At 54.7% G+C, this 20,180-nt stretch overlaps 1 protein-coding gene across 1 annotated transcript in view; it reads right to left on the bottom strand.

Annotated features, from left to right (window-relative positions):
* The window catches only part of RXRA (retinoid X receptor alpha), a 103,972-nt gene extending 85,011 nt beyond the window's left edge, over window positions 1–18,961 (bottom strand). The window contains exon 1 of the mRNA XM_036393938.2: window positions 18,570–18,961. Coding sequence (XP_036249831.1) covers window positions 18,570–18,597 — 28 coding nt within the window. The 5' untranslated portion in view covers window positions 18,598–18,961. The remainder of the gene's footprint in view (window positions 1–18,569) is intronic.
* Between the last annotated feature and the right edge of the window lie 1,219 nt (window positions 18,962–20,180).

Raw genomic sequence — 20,180 nt, 5'->3', positions numbered from 1 at the left:
ACGCGAGACCGCGGCCTCGGGAGCAGCCAACAACAACAAACTCGTGTGTGAGCCACAAAGGGAAAAACTCTGTGAGGAAACAATCTCAGCTCGACTCTCCCCAAGCCCACACTGTAAATAAGGCCGCGTACGGGTTTGTTTTATTTGTTTTAATGATGAAAACACAGCCCGGATTGTCCCGCTGGCTTGGGCAGGCTCTGTCCCCGAGCAGGGGAAGCGAGGGACACCCTGCAGAGCCACTGTGGCCAGCAAGCCTACAATAAACAATAAAAAACCCTGCCTCAGAGCTCTGGGCTGAGCAGAACCTCAGCAGAGCCTCAGCAGAACCTCAGCAGAGCCTCAGCAGAACCTCAGCAGAGCTCTGGGCTGAGCAGAGCCTCAGCAGAACCTCAGCAGAACCTCAGCAGAGCTCTGGGCTGAGCAGAGCCTCAGCAGAACCTCAGCAGAGCTCTGGGCTGAGCAGAACCTCAGCAGAACCTCAGCAGAACCTCAGCAGAGCCTCAGCAGAACCTCAGCAGAACCTCAGCAGAACCTCAGCAGAGCTCTGGGCTGAGCAGAACCTCAGCAGAACCTCAGCAGAACCTCAGCAGAACCTCAGCAGAGCTCTGGGCTGAGCAGAACCTCAGCAGAACCCCAGCAGAGCTCTGGGCTGAGCAGAACCTCAGCAGAACCTCAGCAGAGCCTCAGCAGAGCCTCAGCAGAACCTCAGCAGAACCTCAGCAGAGCCCCAGCAGAGCCTCAGCAGAGCCCCACACCCTGCCAGGCTGAGGCCAGCCCGGGTGGCACACAGAGACCAGCAGTGCCAGTGTCCTGTGCCAGCTCCACAGCTGGCAGGGAGGGAAACAAACCCTCAGAGACAGGAATGTTGCCCACTTCAATGGCTGTTTCCGAGTGATGTCTGGTCCTGCATGCTGGGGCTGCAGGCCTTTCCAAGATACTCATCCTTGTTTTCCACAGAGATCTCAACACCAGATTGGCTCGCCCACGTCTCCATCGCTGCTGCCATTGTCCTGACACACCATTCCCATTGCTCCACAAGCAGGAGGAACCTTCTGAAATTGGTTTTCTTGGCATCAGAACAAACCTTTCCTTCTCTTGCTTCCTCCTCCTGGTCCAGCTGGGGATGGAGGGTCCAGCCCTCACCTCCACCACATCCACACGGCCAGGCCAGGAGAAAGCCAAGCAACCCAAAGCTGAGACAACCCTCAGACACAACCAGGTTAAAAATACCTCATTTTCAGACTAAAGTTCAGTCCCCAAATGGAAAGAGAGTCCAGGAAAAATGCGGCAGGCCCGGCTGGTGGCTGCCTTCCAGCACGAGCACCTCCCTTCGGAGGAATCCAGCAAGGAGTCTCACTAATCCACCCAGGACACACCAACATTTCTTCCTCATATTATTGGGTAGGGTGTTGGTTTTTTGTTTTTTTTCCTCTTTTTCGTTTTTTTTCCGTCTGCTCAGCAGATTTGCCATTTGCTGGGAAGGCACCACGGCCACGGGCTTGGAGCTGGGGTGTCGTGGGGAGGGGGATGGAGGGACCCCCCTGGAACTGTGTGAGCCCCTGGCACCAGCCCAGGGACTGCAGGGAGGAGAGGCTGGAAAAGAAGGGACCAAAGTGGGGAACACAGCACACGTGTTGGCACTCACACTGAACAAACACACGGTGTCAGCCCCGTGCCTCAGTTTCCCTGCCCTCAAAGATGTGCTGGGGGACAACACAGGGGAACAGGGTGGCACAGGCAGCACTGCCAGCACCCAGCAGGATGGGTTCCCAGCAGGATGGGTTCCCAGCAGGATGGGTCCCCAAGCGTCCCCTCCAACCCCAGTGAGGACTCAGATCTCCCCCCAAGACCATCCCACCCCACTGCTGCCTCCATCACCTGCTTCTGCTCCCTTGCAATTCCCAAACTGCACCCCAAACCCACCTCACTCCCTGCCCAGCCTGCCCGATGAGGTCCCACATGTTTCCCAGGAGGATTTTTGCCCCCCACCACCCTGCTGAGCTCCAGGCACGCTGCCACAGCTCCAGCTTCCCTCGTGCTGACTGGAGACAGGACACACATGGCCTTGCCATGCACATCAATTCCTCACTGTTGGGAAGGAGAGGAGCTGGGGGCTCACATTTGATCCTCGGGGGCTCAGCACCAGCCTCTCCCCAGCCCCTGAGGTGCTGCTCTCCCTCCCTCCCTCCCAGTGAGATGCCCCCTGAGGAATTTGCACCTCATTCCTTGACACCTGCTTTAATTATAGGTATCAAGGCAGCTTCTGTCTTTCACAAGAGCTGTGAGCTAACTTCCTGCTCCCCTTTCTCTGCGAGGGGTTCCTGAGTCACTGCATCCCTCCCCACACGAGCAGAGGGCGATGGGCTCTGCCAAAGCCCCCCAAAGGCTGGAGCAGAAACTCCTGGCACTCGGCTGTGACATCCCAGGATGATCTTAGGAATTTCAGCCCTGGTTTCCAGCTGCCACCAAGAAGAGTCTACAGACAGCAGTGCCACTGAGACATGGGAGGTGCTGTCTCTAAAGCCATGTGGCTCAGGAGCTCCCTGCACACAGGATGCTCCACGCTCACCCACCAGGTAGCACAAGCTCCTCCAACAGCAAAATCCTGGTGGGTGTCTCCAAAATCCTTCCCCAACAGCACATCCTGATGCTGCAGCATCCCTGTGCCTGTGGCACTGCCCACCAGGCTCTGCAGGGAGCAGGTACACCCCAATGCCAGCTTGGTTCTCCTCCCCAGCTGCTCCCTGGCACCACTGCCCCATCCACCCATCCCTTCCTGATGGAGTTCCCTCTGCAGGGTTGTGGGTTTGAGTGGTGTTGTATTTTGAAACATAAACTCATTAATTTCAGCCTAATGAGGACTTTATTGGCCGGGGATTACCACTATTCAGCTCAAGGAGATGCAAATAAACATTCACAAGCTCTAGAGTCCGTGAAAGGATCCTGATCCTGCTGATGGCTCCCACCCCAGCACCCACCTCTCCATCCAGACAGGTGCTTCCACTGCCATCCACCTTCTCCCTCCCATTCCTAGATTTCCCTGTCCCAATCCACGGGCTGGGGTTAATTTCAGCCTAATGAGGACTTTATTGGCTGGAGATTACCATTATTCAGCTCAAGGAGATACAAATAAACATTCACAGGCTTTAGTCTGTGAAAGGACCCTGATCCTGCTGATGGCTCCCACTTTTCCATCCAGACAGGTCCTTCCACTGCCATCCACCTTGTCCCTCCCATTCCTGGATTTCCCTGTCCCAATCCACGGGCTGGGAACCCTACAGGGCTCGGGGAAGGGACCCTGTGCTCACAGCAGCCACACCACACCACTCTGCTTGCTTTAATTTTTAATCAAGTCACAAGACGGGGCGGATGCAGCTGGAAATAAATCATCAACCACAACAGCAATAAAAGCACCCCGGTGGCCTCGGCTCAGACGTGGTGAGCACAGGACCAGCAGCCAAACCACCACTGTCCCATCACTGACAGGGTGACAGAGCAGCTCCTGTGCCAAGCCTGGACACTGCAGTTGTCACTGAAGAAATGGTGACAGGGTTGGACCAGGAAAGGAAAGGCAGAAGTTGCTAGAGCCAGTCAGGCCAGCTGCACAGCCCCATATCACTGGGAAAAAGGGATCCAGGATTGCAGCAGTCCCTGGGATACCTGCCCTGGGGACACACATCCCTCCTAGCTCGGGGCTGCAGCTCCCCTTTCCAGCCTCCTCCAGTCCCAGGGCCAAGGGGAAAAGGGGAAAGAAAGTCTGTGCAAGTCTCTCCCACGCAGGAGAGCCAGCAGAGCTCCTGTGCAGGGATTGAGCAACGTGGGGATGAGCCAGCAGCATCTCCCCAGCCCTCACCCTCACCACAGCAGTCAGCTCCCCTAAGCCCACCCAAATGCATGCCAGGAAATGGAATTTCTCCCTGCTGCTGCCCAGAGGATTCCTCTGCACCAGGCAGGAGCACAGGGCTGCTGCCTCCACACCAGGGTCCCTCCAGCCCCCGCCCAGCTCGCAGCAGAGGGACGTTCTCCCTTTCTTCTCTGTGAGGATTAGACACACTTCTTTTCTCTCATTGCTTTTCAAAAGAGAGCCTTTCTATCACTGCTGATCCCTGGGGGAAAGCTTTCTCTCTCTCCCTCTCTCTATTTCTCTCTGTCTTGCTTTCATAGCTGGGACAGTGGGAAAGGAAGTTTTCCTTCATCTCAATCTCCGTGCTGACAGGCACAGCGCAGCCCCGCGGGACCCTGTGTACCCCCAGCTCTGCCTGACCCCACCAGGGCTCCCTGGCAGCTCCCAGCACCACGGGGACACCCAGCCCAAACCCTCTCTGAGCCATTTCGAAACCCACACTTGCGAAATCCTCATAAAAACCCCGGGCAGGACCCGCCAGCAAACCCAGCTCAAGGCAGCTACAGGTGCTCTGCCCTCGCCTACCTGCTCTCTCTCTCTCTCTCTCTGGAGGCTCCCATTACATTTCCCAGCGTTTCTTAAATGGATTTTTGTTTTTTTCTCCCCTCTCCCTCCTCCCTCTTCCTGACTGCTGTGGAACAGATCGAGCTGAGGAGAGGAAACCAAAGCTGGGAGCTGGCAGGGGTTTAGGCACGCACGGCGCTTTTAATGGAGCGCTCGCATGAGGATGGGGAGAACATGCCCAAGTGTGCCTGGGATCACAGCTCACAGCAAAACAAGCAAAGCCAGCCATCCTAAAGTGCTGTCAAAAACACCCAAAAAGTGAACTCATGGTTTTTTTTCTACCCTCTGAGCTCTTTCTGTTGCTGAAATCAGGGCCCAGGCTGGTCACAGACGGCGTTTTTTTTAATTATCGACCATGTTGCAATGTTTTCTCTTTTTATTTTTAGGAGGCCCTCTAAAACTATAGAGGAAATTATCCAAAAGAAGTTTGTTCAAACGGCCTGTCAGTTTGAGGAAGTGAAATTAAACCAGAAAAAAAAAAGAAACCCCAGCCCTGAATCCTAATAAATCACACATCCACACACACACACAAAATTGGAGAACTCTGGGCATGCCTCCAAAGCCAAGGAAATGGATGATAAACAAAACAAACCTAGTTCTGCCCGGTAATAAAGGCTTCCACAGTGGGAATTTCTCACCCTGGAATCAGTTCCACTGAGAAGGGCACAGCTGGTGGCACATGGGGAGCTTCCCCCCCTGAGCTGTGCCTGCAGGGACAGCCAGCGATGCCATCCCATGCTGAGCTGCTCTCCACGGACAGAAATCCTACACTACGTGAATTTCCCTCCATAAATCCCTCTGGAGCACGCCCTGGTTCTGTCCCCACTGAGAATGGGTTGATCAGCCCATGACATATAGAGGTGGCTGCTTGGTTGTGCTGCTGTCACCAGCTGGGCTGGTAGTGGGGGCCTGCTCAGGGCCCACAGACCCACCCAGAGCAAACAAGACTCACCTTGGAGGGGGGAAAAAAAGCTGCAAAACAAAAGGAAGGGAAAGGGCAAATGGAAGAACGATGAAGATGCTGAAATAAATCCCGCCAGGCACGCAGGTATCTAAAGTATGAGGCAAAATCAGAGTGTGGGACAGCAAAAATGGCAGTGCCAAGGCCCCTTTCAAGGCTCCAGATGCAGCTTCCCATAGGTGAGGATGCTGCAGAGTGGTGCCCATCCCTCCCCACCACGGGGCTCATCCTTTGAGGCCACCCAGCAGCAAGGAGAGCAGGGCAGGGACACTGGCAGGACACAGCCCAGTGACCCCAGAGCAGCCCCTACATGCCCAAAGCAGCATTTTGGGAGACCACAGCTGTGGCAAGAGCTGAGGCTATGACAGCAAAACCACAGGAGGGGTGGGGACATGCAGGGGCGACCCCAGGAGCAGCTGGCACAGTCCCCATGACCACCCTGGCACGGCCACCAGCTGCAGGGAGCTGAGCCCAGCCCATCCTCTGCTCCATTCTCTCTCTACCTTCCAGCAGAGGTTGCCATGAAAGAGTTAAAGCTTTCCAAGCTGGGCTCTCCAGAGGACTCCAGTTAAAAGTCCACCAGGCATTTTCCCATGGTGGACTTTACCCCAGTGCGATAACGCGCCCGGAGGTGCCAGCCTGAGAGGGACCAACCACCAGCACATTGGCACAGCAGGGACAGGTGGCACGAGGGTGGGAGACCCCTGAAAAACCTGCACAGCACAGGAATCTGCAAACCAGCCCCCAAAAGCAGCACTCTGGGGTTTGGCAGTGAGAGGCCGCACGAGCAGCGCTGTGCCTATCCCACCTCACGTGGGAATGATGTGCCTGCCCCCAAGGAGCCCATTCCACCATGTCCAGCCCAGAACAGGCTCAAATTCCCACCCAGCAGAGCCCAGAGATTTCTCTCCCCATTCCTGAGGGCGAGGCAGAGGCAAGTGGCACTGCTGGCCCTGCTGGAACAGCCACCTGGCTCTCCTCTCCAAGGTTGTCTGCAAACCCTCTCTCACCAGGACGACACACAGCATTTTTTAAGAGCTGGGTGATGTAACCAACCCGTATTTATCATGCTGAAAACATCCCAAAGCTCCATGTCTTCCAGCTCCCAAGCACACAGTGTTCTCTTAATAAAATAATTGCAATGATGAATAGCTCCTTATAATGTTCTTCTTCTGCAGCTACTGACAGGGCCAAGAGCTGGGATGGAAAGTCCTTCTCCTCAATGAACGCTCAAGGTACATTCAGGATTTTACCTCCTCCAAGCAAAAAGAGCTGAAAAATTGGGGAAGTGCTGGCAGTGCTGTTCCAAGTCATCCCACCAGGCAGAGAACACCAAAACCCCTCTCCTCCAGCTCAGCCCCATCATTGTCTTAGTAATAAAGTTAGCAAATCACTGCAGGTCAATCCCAGTCCTTGGTTAAGCTGACGCAATCTTGAAGCCACCTGATGAAATCAGCGCTGAGCTTCAGATCCTGCCAAAGGCTCCACAAAAATCCACCCTGACAAAAGCTCCTCTGCCCAAAAGTCCACGGGACCCCAAAAACCAGCACCAGGAGCTCATTTTCTGCACTTTGGAAATCAGGCTGTGGATTCAATCCTTCACTGCAAGTCCTGTGATTTCCACACTCACAATTACAGGGCAGCTCAATGCATTGGGGTTGGCTTTTTTTTTTTTCTTTTTTTTTTTTGTAGTCATTTCTACCTTATTCATTTGTAAAGGTGCTTTGAATTAGGAGTGCACTGGCTCTGCCTTCCCTTCCCACGCAAAGCTGGTTTTTACTCCCAGCCAGGACCAGGCTCTCTGGGTGTTTTCCCACAGCCTGTGCTCTCAAAGACTTAAAACTGAGCAGAGAGGTGGCAGAGAGGGACCTGGGACCTCATCCTGGCCTCGACTGCAGCTGGAGGGACTTCCCAGAGCCTGGGAGAACTGGCAGGACCGGCTGCTCCCACCCTGCAGGCACATCCCTACACCCAGCTCCAGGCTCACCCCTTCCTAGCCAGCACTCTCCCACCTCAATGTGTCCTGCCCTCCCTACAAAAGGCTGGTCTGGGGTCCCCAGGTCTTGGGCAGGACTGGAGAGCATCTCTCTGCTCTCAGGGATGAGCCAGCATGAGCTTCACCCTCCATGGCACTGCTTTCAAGGCTGTATCCTAAATTTTACCTGCTTGGGAAAGCCCTGAGCAGAGCTTTGGGGCTCCAACACCATTCCTAGGGATCCACCAAGCTGCGTCCCCAGGGTGTGAGGCTGCATCTTCCAGCATCTTCCTGCATCTTCCAGCATCTGAGGGCAAATGGAACTGCTCCAAGAAAGAGACCTGGAGGACTCCTGGAGCAGCCCCACATCCCCTGAGCTGCCTCAGAGTTTTGGGAAGGTGCCTGGAGAGGAGGATCCTCCCCTCGTGTGCGTGGGCTCCAGATGGGCACCTTGCTGTTTGCTACCTGCCTACCCAGGGCCTGCTGCAAGAAATCCCTGCCCTGCAACATTTCCTGCACACACCTAGAGGCTGTGAAACCTGGCCAGACGTGGTTTTCCTCACCTGCCCAGCCTCAGCTGCCATGGCTCAACACCGGGACAACCGGAGGAGCGGCGCCCAGCTCCCCTCAGCCACCCCAGACAGAAAAATGCAGTGGGAAAAGAGAGAGCCCGAGCCCAAGGGAGCCTGCTGGCCTCTGATTTCCACAGAACAAACCTGCCCCACAGGTGAGGCACAGACCTGCCAGAAGGGAATTGCTGGTTTTGCCCCTTGACGCTCCAAGGTAAAGCACCAGGGCACGGCTACCAAAACACAGCTCCAAACACTGCCACAAACCCCTTGGACAACAAAATCTGTGTCTCCCAACCTTAAAAACAGGGTGTAATTTGGGGTGCCAGCATCAGCCACTCCAAATTGCCCTCTGGGGGCCCTGCTCCCAGCCAGTCCCAGCTCTGAACCGCTGTTCAAAGGCTCCACATTTGCACACAACAGGTACTGAGCTGGCCTGGGGCCAGGCTATCTCCAGCTGGGATCAGCTAAGCCTTCCTAAGTGCTTAAATAGGGGCCTGCAGGTAATTGTCCCAGGAGCCTTAACTCTTCCTGGAGCCCCTCTGAGGAGCACGGTGTAGAAAACCAGCAAGGCTGGCAGTGGAGGGATGTGGATTTAGGGCAGCACAGGTCACTGCATCCTGCCCTCCGAGCCCTACTCCTGACTGCAGCACTTCCAGCATCTGCCTGGGCATCCTATAAATAAATCCCATGGCAGGGGCTGGGCAGAGCAGCCTGTAAAGCACAGGGCATTAACACCCAGGCTGGCACAGCTGGCTCACAGCGTGCCCAAGCAGCCAAGCACAATTTGCTTAGGGGTGCAGAAAGTTTTGGTTTGCCCCGGCAGGAAGGGAGCCTGGGTGGCCTCTGTAGGTACAGGAAACCCCTTTCTATCACACACATCGCTCTGCTTCCTCTGGATTTCTTTAACCTTTCACTCTTGGCCTGATTTATGCTTTCACACTGATTTTTGCATGCCTGCATTTCCCTCCTCCTCCTCCTCCTCCTCCTCCTCCTCCTCCTCCTCCTCCTCCTCCTCCTCGCCGCTCCGGTGCTGCGGAACCACACCAGCAAAAAAAGCTGGCAGGGCTTTTTGGCATCCAGCTGCCCAGAGCCAGAATAATCCCTGCAGGGAAACCTCCTGCTCTGGGGTTTGGCAGGAGGAGAGGAAAATGCCGTGTGTCCTGTGTTGTTGTGCTCCAGGGCTGAGCAGCCAGCACGCAGCCCCAGCCCACCCATGGGATCCACGCTGGGCTGCGTGTGATGGGCAGGCACTGGAGCAGCTAATCTGGGACCCCAGGGACACATCCAAGGCAGAGATGGAGATTCTGCTGCAGAGGAGCTGCCTGGTGAGCCCCAGGCTCCAGCACAGCCCTGGGCTGGTTTTTCCTTGCAGACAAGGAAAGGAATCCGTGAGCAGCTCAGTGCTGAGCCCTCCAAAGCATCCAGGCATTGCACAGCAGGCAGCACCCTGTCAACAAAGGGCATCCCTGGCACCACAAGCACGTGGAGCAGCGCCCAGTGAAGCCATCAGAGGCAGGAGGGCGTGAGGACAGCGGGGACACTGCCTTAATTTCACCTAAAGGGCCCCTTGGGTGGGAAGAGGAGCTGCTTGTTCCCAGTCTCCACGGGGATCCTGGCACAAAATGAGCAAAACATTGGGCTGTGCTGGAAGCATCATCTTCCTGGGAGTGGATGGGGAAGCTGAGGCCAACAACTCCAAGGCACTGTCAGAGCAGGGAGAGCAGCTCAGAGCCCAGGGGAAAGGCTGGGCAGGAATCACAGCTGAACTCAATTCTCCAGGCCCAAACTGGGAGCATTTTAATCCATTCAGTTGGATAAATAAGAGTGGGAGCAGGTGGCCCTGGTGTCACCAGGCATCACCAGGGAGAAGGGATGACAGAGGCAGTGCATCAGCCTGGTGTTCCACCCCTGCTGTGGTGTCCTAAACCCCACACAACAACCTGAGCCTTACAGGGAAAAGGAGAAAACTCAGGAAAGCATCTCTTCATTCCATTTGCATGGGACATGAGAGGCCACCCTGAGAGCCACCAGCTCCCGGGGCTCCCCCAGCCTGGCATGGCCACCAAAAAGGAAATGAAGTCTCAAAGGTTATCACTGTGGCGTTTGACTGAGCATAAAAATCCTGCTCTGAAAACAAAAACAAGGAAAGACAGGGAAGGGGGGAGAGAGGCAGGGATGTACAGCCCCAAAAAACAGGAGAGCGGATGCAGGGGCTCACCCCACACCAACACACATCTCCATGGCAGGAAGAGTTTCCCAGGAAAATAAATGCAAAGTCTGTTATAAAAGTTTATCAGCGAGGAAGAGCGAGGGCGCCTGACTACAGGATAGAGATGTCATTATTTTCATGCATCTGCCTTACCCAATTTTATTTAGTTGCTTTCTGCACCATTTCATGCTCATTCTGCTGCTGAGCTAGACAATTGCTTTATAACTCTAGGGTGCAATTTCACTGTCTGTGAGCCACACGCACGCACGCGGGGAGAGCTGCACCTCCCTCCCTTCTCCCCACACCCCGAGCTTTGGAGAGGAGTTTTCTTCATGCATTTGAGGGGGAAAAAAAAATAGAAATTAAACTGCTAAGGCACTGTGTTTAATATATTCCAGGAGTGTGTGGGGGGAGCAGCCCCAGCGAGCAGCAGCTCCCCATTAAGGCTGAGCAGGATGAACTGGAGGGCAATCTGCTCTCTCACGCTACTGAGAATGAGAGAGACAGAGCCTGGCAGGCTGCAGGGCAGGAGCGCTGTGAATCACGCTGGATTTTTATGATCAATTGAAAGTCACACTTGAACAAGTGCAGGTCAGCAGGGAGGGTTGGTCACGCAGGTGCCGAGCTCCAGACAGCGGCTTTCAACTCGCTCCTGTCACCTGGTACCAGCCTTGGTACACCCCTATTTCCTGCTCAACCATTAACCATCCCCCCCAGGGCTGCTGTGGGGTGTGAGGGGTCACCAGAAGGAGCCCAAACGCTGATGGGATGCAGTGTGGGATCATGGATTTCCTCAGCACAGTGTGCTCCAGCACGACCCGGTGCCTGCTCCATGCCACCAGAGACCACAGCTCCTCCACAGCAGGCAGAGCCACAGCTCCCCTGGCCTGATAAAATCACTCACCTCCCACAAATGGGGCAGAAAAAGAAGGGCTGGGGGCAGAAGGGAGCCCAGTTCAGTCTGGTAAGGATGACCAGTACAGAATATCTTTGCTATCCCTATCCCAAGAGCCCCCACATGCACACAGGTCTTTGGGAGCAGGGCAGGGAAACTGCAGCACTGGCAAACCCCTCTCACCCATCCTTCACACCCCCAGGAGCACCCAAACAGCTCTCCCAGCCCCATGTGATGCCCCTGCCTCTGCTCCTGCCTCTATCATCCAATTCTCCTCTGCCACCGCTCACCATCCCTCACTCAGCTCCCCCATCCCAACCTTGCCATCTCCATGGCTCAGGCTGGATTTTGGCTGGAAGCTCTCCCCCTCTCCAGCCATCTCCACGTCTCAGGGTGAATTTTGGCTGGAAGTCCACTCCCTCTCCTACCACCTCCATGTCTCAGGGTGAATTTTGGCTGGAAGCTCTCCCCCTCTCCAGCCATCTCCGTGCCTCAGGATGGATTCTGGCTGGAATTTCACCGCCTTTCCTACCAACTCCACACCTCAAGCTGGATTTTGGCTGGAATTTCACCGCCTTTCCTACCAACTCCACGCCTCAAGCTGGATTTTGGCTGGAAGCTCTCCCCCCCTGCCCTTCTCCTTCCTCTCTTGCCTCACCACTGCCATTGCCTCACTGCCACTCGGAACGGGCACGTAGGAGACGCGCTGCCCACAACTAAATTGTCTCGCACAGCCCACAGAGTTCACAGCAAAGGGAAAAAATAAAAACAAAACAAAGAAAACAACTCTCCTCCAGCACTCACTTGTCAGCCAGAAATGGAAAAACAATAATCAAATGTTTCTGGAATGAGATGGGGCATCCCTCCCTAACCCGCCCCTGGCAGCACAAAGGACCTGCCCCAGGAGCTGAGGGGGCTGTAAATCTCTGGAGGCTCCCTCAGCTCCCCCTCTCTGGATTTTTTTTCCCTTTTTTCCCCAAGTCTGTAAAGCTGAAGAAAGCCAAACCTCCACAAAAGAGGGGCCCATGAAAAGTAACAACCAGCTGGGAATGCCATTACCATTTTATTGGTCCCCAATAGTGCTATTGCTCCTTTTATCTCCTGGCTCTGCAGCGATCCTGCAGCTGATGGGATCCAGGGAAATCCAGACAAGACCCAAACACACCACCAACCTCCACTCTTGGCCCAAAAAACCAAGTCTTTGACCAAAAAAAATCAAATCCCCCAGGGTTTGGAAGAAGGAGCAACGACCACAGTGGGAGGGAGCAGAAGGGGATGCCAGCCCTCATTAATTCCCTGACTCTTGAGGCTGTTTCTTCCCTGCCCTGTGCTTTGGGAGCACCTGGCTCGCCCACAAACCCCACCTGGGAGCTTTCCTTTGCTCCTGGGCCAAAAAGCAGCTTTGGGGGGGGGAGTGGGTTTGGAGGTTTTGGACCCTGCAGAGCCCAGGGGAGCTCGGTGGAGCTGCCACCCCAGGCTGGGTCAGCTCTGCAGGGCTGGCTCAGCTCTCAGAGCCACCCCACGGCCTCGCTGCCAGGCCCCGGTCCCAGCTCTGACACTCCCCCGTGCCTCAGTTTCCCACCCTGGATCTGCCTCATCTTGGGCATCGTGAGGAGCTCTGGAGGCAAGATCCATCCCCAGGCAAGATCCATCCCCTGCTGATGTGCAGAGAGAGGCAGGAGCTGGCACGGGCACAGCTGGGAGCAGAATCACAGCCCCAAGGTGCAACCTTGGAACTTTTATTGTGGATCACAGTAAGAGAAAAGGGAAAGAGAGGGGAGGGGGGGAAAAAAAAGAGCCCAAGCATTTGGTGTTCACCAATGCTCTGTTTGAACAGGATTATTTTTTAACTCCACGTTAAACAAAATTTCAAAGGAGAGGAGCTGCATTTGGGCTTAATTTGAGCCCTTTCTTCCCTTTCTCACAAGGGAATTGCTCCCTGTTTACCTCAGAAAACACCCTCCATTTTGAAAAGCTCCCTCCCCTCTAAATAAAAACTCAGGTTGATTTCCTTGACTTTGCTTTGCTTTTTCTAAGCCAAACCTTGTCAGAAAAGGCAAGTTCTCACAGCCAGTTTCCATCTCAACAATAGAGCATTTTCCCAGGCTAAATTGCTTCTGTCTGAAAATCTTCTGGCAGTTTGAGCTGGCTGGCATGTGTGGGGATCCTTCTGTAGGGTTTTTTAAATCCTTATTTGCAATATTATTTCATCTGCTTCGCGCTGCCTTGATGTTGGAGCAGCCTTTGGAGAGACACAACTGCTCCTCCCTCCTCCTCCTCTGTCCTCCCTCCAGGCACACGCTTCCCTTTGAGGAGGAGGAGAGGGGAGAAATAAAATAAAAGACAAGCAAAGAGGAAAATGTCAGAAAGCTGCTTTTTGTGTGCGTGTCAAACGTTCAAAGTTATTCCAGACTCTAGTCTTTAAATGTAATAAAATACAGCAACTCCTGACAAAATCAATTAAAATAAAACCACCCAGGCTGCCTCCCCTATTGCTTTGTAGCTCTGCTGACTCCAAGAGCCCACCTGGGCCTTTTAGGGAGCAATTAGGGAAGTTCTGGGATGGATCCCGTGCAGACTGAGCGTCCCTCAAGTGCTGAGCATCCCTCCACACTTCTGAGCATCCCTGACACTTCTGAGCATCCCTCCACACTTCTGAGCATCCCTCCTGAGTGCCCACATCCTTCCACATCCCCCAGCACCCCTCTGAAATGCCCAGATCCCTCCACAGCACAGGCCAGAGCGAGAAGAGCGCCAGTTTCTTCCCTCCCCACAGGAGATCAGAGCCAGGGAAGGATTAATTAGAGCCCAATTAGGTTGCCCAGCTCACAAGGAAGGTCCCTGCAGCACTTGGCCAGCAGGGCTTTGAGGGATCCCAGGCTATGGGACCCCTCAGTGTCCCCACACCATCAGCACACCCCTGTTCAATCCCTTGCCAAGGGCCACCAGCTCTTGCTGTCTCACTGCTGGGTTATTTATAGCAGGAATGATTTGGGGATTTCAGGCAGCTGGGAGCCTCAGGGAATACTCTGAGCACACACAATCCTCAGGAAAAGGCAGCAGGATGCTCAGAGGAACACGGAGCCCACAGACAAGGCAGGACCAGAGCACACCCCAAAGCCCTGCAGCACCCACAGCTCCTCTGTTTGTTTCTCTCCTTAACCATCCTGCAAAAAACCCTAAAAAATCCAAAATTCAGCCCCGTGGCAGGGCTCTGGCATATGGCAACCCACCCCTGCTCCCAGAAAACAATACTCAACAAAAAGGTTTTTAACCCATTTCTTAATAAATATTTATTTTTGCCTTGAAGATGTGGGTGGGACAAAGCCAGGGTGTATTTTCCAGTGAAATGTTTTGATTCCCCCCTTGTTGGTTTTTTTTTTTTTCCCCCTCAACAGGAGCAAAGTGCCAATAATAATATTTGCAATGAATAACTCAAATTCTGTGGCTTTCTCCCCCGCTCTCTTTTAAATAAATAAAATACCCTAAATTTGAGAAACACAAACGCTCCCTCCAACCCAGCAGGACGATGTGGAATAAACTCAGGGACACTCTGATTAATTTCACTGCCACAACCCAGATTCTGGAAAAGGGCAAAAATCCCTTCCCAGCTTGTTTTGCATGTGTCAATGAGGAGAGAGGTTGAGCCCTACGAGAGAGACCAGGACAAACCAGACTTCACCTCCTGCTCCAGCCCCATGGAGCCAACCAGATGTGGGGCAGAGGATTCCTCCTCCTCCTCCCTCACTGGGATGCTCAGATGCTTCCCACATCCCTCAGTTCCCCTCCCTGCACACACTGCCACATCAGCTGTTGATTCCTGAGCGGTATCAAGAGCAGGATTGAGCATCATGGTGAGGTCTCAATCCAGAAGTTTCCACTCAGGATCTCTCCAGGCTCATCCCAGCCACACACACCCCCCCGCCCCAGGGGATGCAGGTGCCTGATGGATGCTCACCAAGCACCCTGGCTGGCCCAGCTGGACATGCAGGGGGTTGTTTTGCTGTTTCCCTGGGAAGTGCTGATGCTCCAGCCCTGAGCACAGCACGGCCAGTCCTCACCCCACATCCTGAGCAGCTGCAGCTGGCCCTGGCACGGCTGCAGGGTGGGGAGAGGGACACACAGAGAGAGAGGGACACACAGAGGTTACAACCTGCTGCAGTGGCCTCCGGAGGGAAGCACTCAGACACCCATTAACTGTTTCTTCTCCCACCAAGCTGAGCCTTGAGGGAGAGCTCCTCGAGCTCACCATCCCTATTTTCCTCCCCAGAGATACCCAGGGAAGGGGCAAAGGGAAAAGAAAGCACTGAGAGGATTGTAAAAGGCAGAGAACGAGCAGCCACCTGAAGAAACGAGTCCTTGCTTGGCACATCAGTGTCCTGTGAAAGCCTCACCTCAGCCCATGCACCCCACCACGGATTTTTTTCTACATTTTCTACATTTTTCTACATTTTTCTACATTTTTGTAGAAAATGTACAATTTACATTTTCTACATTTTCTCCTCCTCCTGGAGACCTGGGACAACACAGAGGACCAAAAACTTGGCAGCCCTAAACCAGCTAAGCCTAGCAAAGGCAGGACTGTTACTGCAGATGGCTCCAAGGCAGCATCTGCTGGATCCAGAGGGGTTTTAAGCCCCTCCAGGGCTGTGGAGGTACCTGTGCCACAGCCCCTGTGCCAGGCTGCAGGTTGTCCTGGCACTGGGATGGCAGGCAGGTGACAGCAGCCAGCCTGGGAGATGCCCAGGGACGTGCTGTTCTCATATGGGAAGCCTCTGGCTGGCATCTGCCAGCAGCTCTCCAGAGAAGCAGGAAAATGAGATACTACTATTAAAAGTGCCCAGTGCTGGCCACACTTCCAGCCATGACATCAGCGGGGTTATCTCAGTCTAACCACGGGCAGGACTTGGCCAGGAACCACCAGGTTGGCCTTGCTGGGCCAGACTGAGCTGGGATTTCGATGGGGACACAGTAATGGAGTAGAATTTTGGCTGTGCTGCTGCTGCTCCCCAGCTCAGGCCTGTGCTGGTGTGCAGGGAAACAAACCCCACAAGCTGGGCTGGTTTTCTCCCCTGGGTTTTCCCAGCACCAGCTCCCAAAAATGACACGAGCCAGGGTTGGTGAAACACCCCTGGACCCTGCAGAGCTGGGAGCTGGTGGGGTTTGGACCATGCTGACTCAAAAGAGGCCCCATGGCTCATCCAGCTCTGCTCTGGTTTCACTGGGAAGCTCACAGTTGTGAGCTGAATGTTTGAGCTCACACTCCCCTCCATCCTCCAAACTGCTCACAAGCTTTTAGACACAACCTGCCTGCACTGCCCAGAGCAGGACCAAGATCTCCCCCTCCAAAACCTGCAGCAACCACTGCCCTTGCAGCCAAAGGGATTTTTCCCAATTATCAGCGACCAAAGACCAGCACATAAAGTTTGGGAGTCTCTCCAGACAATCCCAGACCACACACCCCAAAGAGCTCCCACAGACAGATGGATTTTCTCCTGAGACAAGGATGAGAAGTTTTAACCTTCCCCAGCAGGGCTGCCCTGTTTTCCATGGGGATGCTGCCCAATGTGTGGCACAGACACATTTCTAAATGAGCAGATAAATCAATTGCTTTTCACTTGCACCAGGGTGAAAATTTCGAATTTTTCTAAATTCTAAATTTCTCATTTCTAAATGAGCAGATAAATCAGTTGTTTTCTAAATTCTAAATTTCTCATTTCTAAATGAACAGATAAATGAGTTGTTTTCCACTTGCACCAGTGTGAAAACCCTTCCTTGAGCCAGCAGTCACAGCCTCTCCCCCTCCTACCCCCTCAAACCACCCTGACTAATAACACAATGTATTTTTTAGCATTTACAGCATAACAGGAGAGTTCAGGACTGACAGAAAACACAGTTAATGTACACAGAGGCCTGAGCCTGCCCGGATAACAGAGATTTGGATTGTCTTCCACAAGAGCATCCAAGGAAATGTGAATTCCCCAAACAGCCACCCCCTAAGGTTAAACCACTCCAGCGGGACAAGAGAGGCACCTTCTGCTGGGATGAGCCCCAAAAGCTGCACTGGACCCAGCCAAAAGGAGCTGCTTTGATTTGGAACCAGGAACACACTGCAGGTGAGATGCTTCTGGCCCCAGCAGCATCTCCCAGCCCAGACAACGAGGGGCACTGTGAAAATGGGATTTTTGGGGGGCACGGAGATGCCACCGACAGCTCTGCCAGCCCACAGGGCCAGGGTGTCCCTGCCAAAGCCCCCAGACCACCACAGCCCAGGAAAAGCCTCTCAGCGGGCTGGGCTTGCAGGGAAACCTTGTGACGGTTGTTTGCATTTATTCTGCTCTTTGAAAGGAATAACTGAAATTGCAATTTGTCAATAAAACGAGCCAAAACCCCAAAAAACCAAAACAACAAAACAACAACACAATAAAGGAAAAAAAAACCAAGAGGAAGAAAGAATCAAAACACACCAGCGGCAGGCTGGAGAGGCTGAGCACAGATTTAAAGCCCAGGAGGGACGGTGTGGCTGGGCACGGCCAGGCTGGGAGCCCCCGGGCCGAGCGGGGACAGGGATGGCAGCACTCGCCCCTGCTCCCCCGAGCCCGCACTTGGCTCCAGGCCACTCCGCTCAAACTTTTCTTCCCCCCACCCCGAGCACTGAGCTCTGCAATATCACTTCTCCTCCTGGAAGCGAGACGCAGGAGGCATTCGCCCTTACAAGCCAGGACTTGACTCAGTCACCGAAACGATGGCAAACTCCGGTTGGAAATAGGTTTTAAAACGCAGCTAAAAGGAGGAGAGGGTGGGGGGGGGGGGGGGGGTAAAAAATAAGAACAAAAAGGCAGGAGGGTCCCAAGCGCGGCGGGTCTGGGAGCCGGCGATGCGAGCGGAGGGGCCGGGCGCTGCCTCCCCCTGCCCGGCTGCGCGCCCCGGATGCCGCGGGGAGAAGGGAGAAAAAATAAAAAAGGAGGAAAAGTCAAAAATTAAAGGAAAAAAAATAAAAAGATAAACCGAGGGGAAAGGCAAGAGGGGGAATCACAGGCTGCGCGCTGCCGAGCCCCGAGCAGAGCCGGCCCCGGGCGGGGAGGGGGCTCTGCCCGCTGCCGCTGCCCCGTTCCGAGCGCCGCTGGGGCCGCTGCCCGACCGGCCCGGCCCGGCTCGGCCCGGCTCGGCTCGGCTCCCCGGCCGGGGCCCGCCGTTCCCGGGGCTGCGCCACGAAGGAAAAAAACCCAAAAAAACAACAGCAAACCAAAAGAAAAATCCCAAGTGTACGGCAGGGGCCGGGGGCAGGGGCCGGGCCGGGCCGGCCGCGGCGCTCCCCGGGGAAGGGGCGAGCGCATCCCCCGCCCGGCGGCCCTGAGTGCGCGCCGCTGGAAGGGGCAGCGGAGCCGGGGGAGGGGGGAAGGCGGCAGGACAGGCGCTGATTTTATCGTCCCGAAGCACCCCCCACCCCCCGCGGTAGGAAGGGAGAATCTCTCGGAACAGAACTCACCCAGCGGCAGGAAGTGTTTGGTGTCCATGGCTGGTGCTTAACTCATGCCAAGGGGCTCGGCGAGCGCGGCGGCGAAAACACACAGGCAGGGCGGGCGGAGGGGAGGGAAATCAGCGCGGGGGGAGAGGGGAGGAGGGGAGGGGAAAAAAAAAACACCCACGGGGAGGAGGAGGAGGAGGGAGGAAGGGAGGGAGGAGGAGGAGGAGGAGGAGGCGGCAGCAGCAGCAGCAGCGGGGAAGCTGCAGCCCCGCAGCGGCCCCGCAGCGGCGGCCCCGCGCAGCCGAGGCCGCGGAGTTGTGGCAAACTCCAACAATGTAACTCCGGGGCCCGCGCAGGGGGAGCCGAGCCTGGCCGAGCCGAGCCGAGCCTGGCCGAGCCGAGCCGAGCCGAGCCGAGCCGAGCCGAGCCGAGCCGAGCCGAGCCGAGCCGAGCCGAGCCGAGCAGCGCCGCCCCGCGCCCGCCCCGCCGGCCCGCGGAGAGCGCTGCGCTGGTGGTGTTGGATGGTTTTGTTTGGTTTTTTTTTGGGTTTTTTTTTGGGGGGGGTTGTGTTGGTTTTTTTTCTTCTTAAGTGATGGGGAAAAGGAGGGAAATGGAGTGGGGAGGGAAGGAAAAAAACACAAGGGAGGAGAAAAAAAAAAAGAAGGGAAAAAGAGGTGGTGAAAAGGGGAAATTAGAGATGTGGAAGAAGCGGGGAGATGAGAGTGGAGAGAGGGAAGGAGAGAAGGAAGGAGAGGGGAAAGAGAAGGAAAGAAGAGCAGAAATAGAAGGGAAATAAGAGAGGGAAAAGAGAAGGAAAAGGAGAGGAAAAAAGATGGGTTTTGTTTGGTTTTTTTGAGGTTTTTTTGGGGTTGTGTTGCTTTTTTTTATTCTTAAAGTGATGGGGAAAAGGGAGGAAAATAGAGTGGGGAGAGAGGGGGGAAAGGATAAAATAAAAGGGAGGAGGGAAAAAAGAGGGGAGAAAGAGGTGGTGAGAAGGGGAAATTAGAGATGGGGGAAAGGATAAAATAAAAGGGAGGGGGAAAAAAAAAGAGGTCGTGAGAAGGGGAAATTAGAGATGGGGGAAAGGATAAAATAAAGGAGGAGGGGAAAAAAAAGAGGGGAAAAAGAGGTGATGAGAAGGGGAAATTAGAGATGGGGGATAGGGGGGAGATGAGAGTGGGAAGAAGGGAAAGGAGAGGAAGACGAGAGAAGGAAAGGAGAGCAGAAATAGAAGGGAAATAAGCGAGGGTAAAGAGAAGGAAAAGGAGAGGAAAAAAGATGGGAAAGAGCAGGAAGGGAAAAGAAGTGAGGAAAGAAGAGGGAAAGAGAAAAGAGGGGAAAGAAAAGGGGTGCGTAGCGCTGCAGCAGGAGGGGGAGCAGAGGGGGTTCCCAGGGTGATGCTGAGCAATGCCAGCTGTGCCCAGCCCCGGAGCCCTGCCTGTCCCCGGGCATTGTCACAGCCCGGGCAGCGCTCAGAGCACGATTTATTTCATTTCCCATCCGTGAGGCACAACAAACAACTCTCTGTGCGTGTGTGTGTGTGTGTGTGTGCACGGCTCCTCCGCAAACTCTCACCTCCCGAGCTCCGCCGGTACCACCCCTGGCTGCTTCCCAGAGCCCCGGCCCCCCTGC

The sequence above is a fragment of the Molothrus ater genome, chromosome 20 (genome assembly GCF_012460135.2).
Source record: "Molothrus ater isolate BHLD 08-10-18 breed brown headed cowbird chromosome 20, BPBGC_Mater_1.1, whole genome shotgun sequence".
In the NCBI taxonomy this organism is placed as follows: domain Eukaryota; kingdom Metazoa; phylum Chordata; class Aves; order Passeriformes; family Icteridae; genus Molothrus; species Molothrus ater.
Note: the sequence above shows the minus strand (reverse complement) of the source record. Positions and strands in the feature narration are given on the sequence as shown.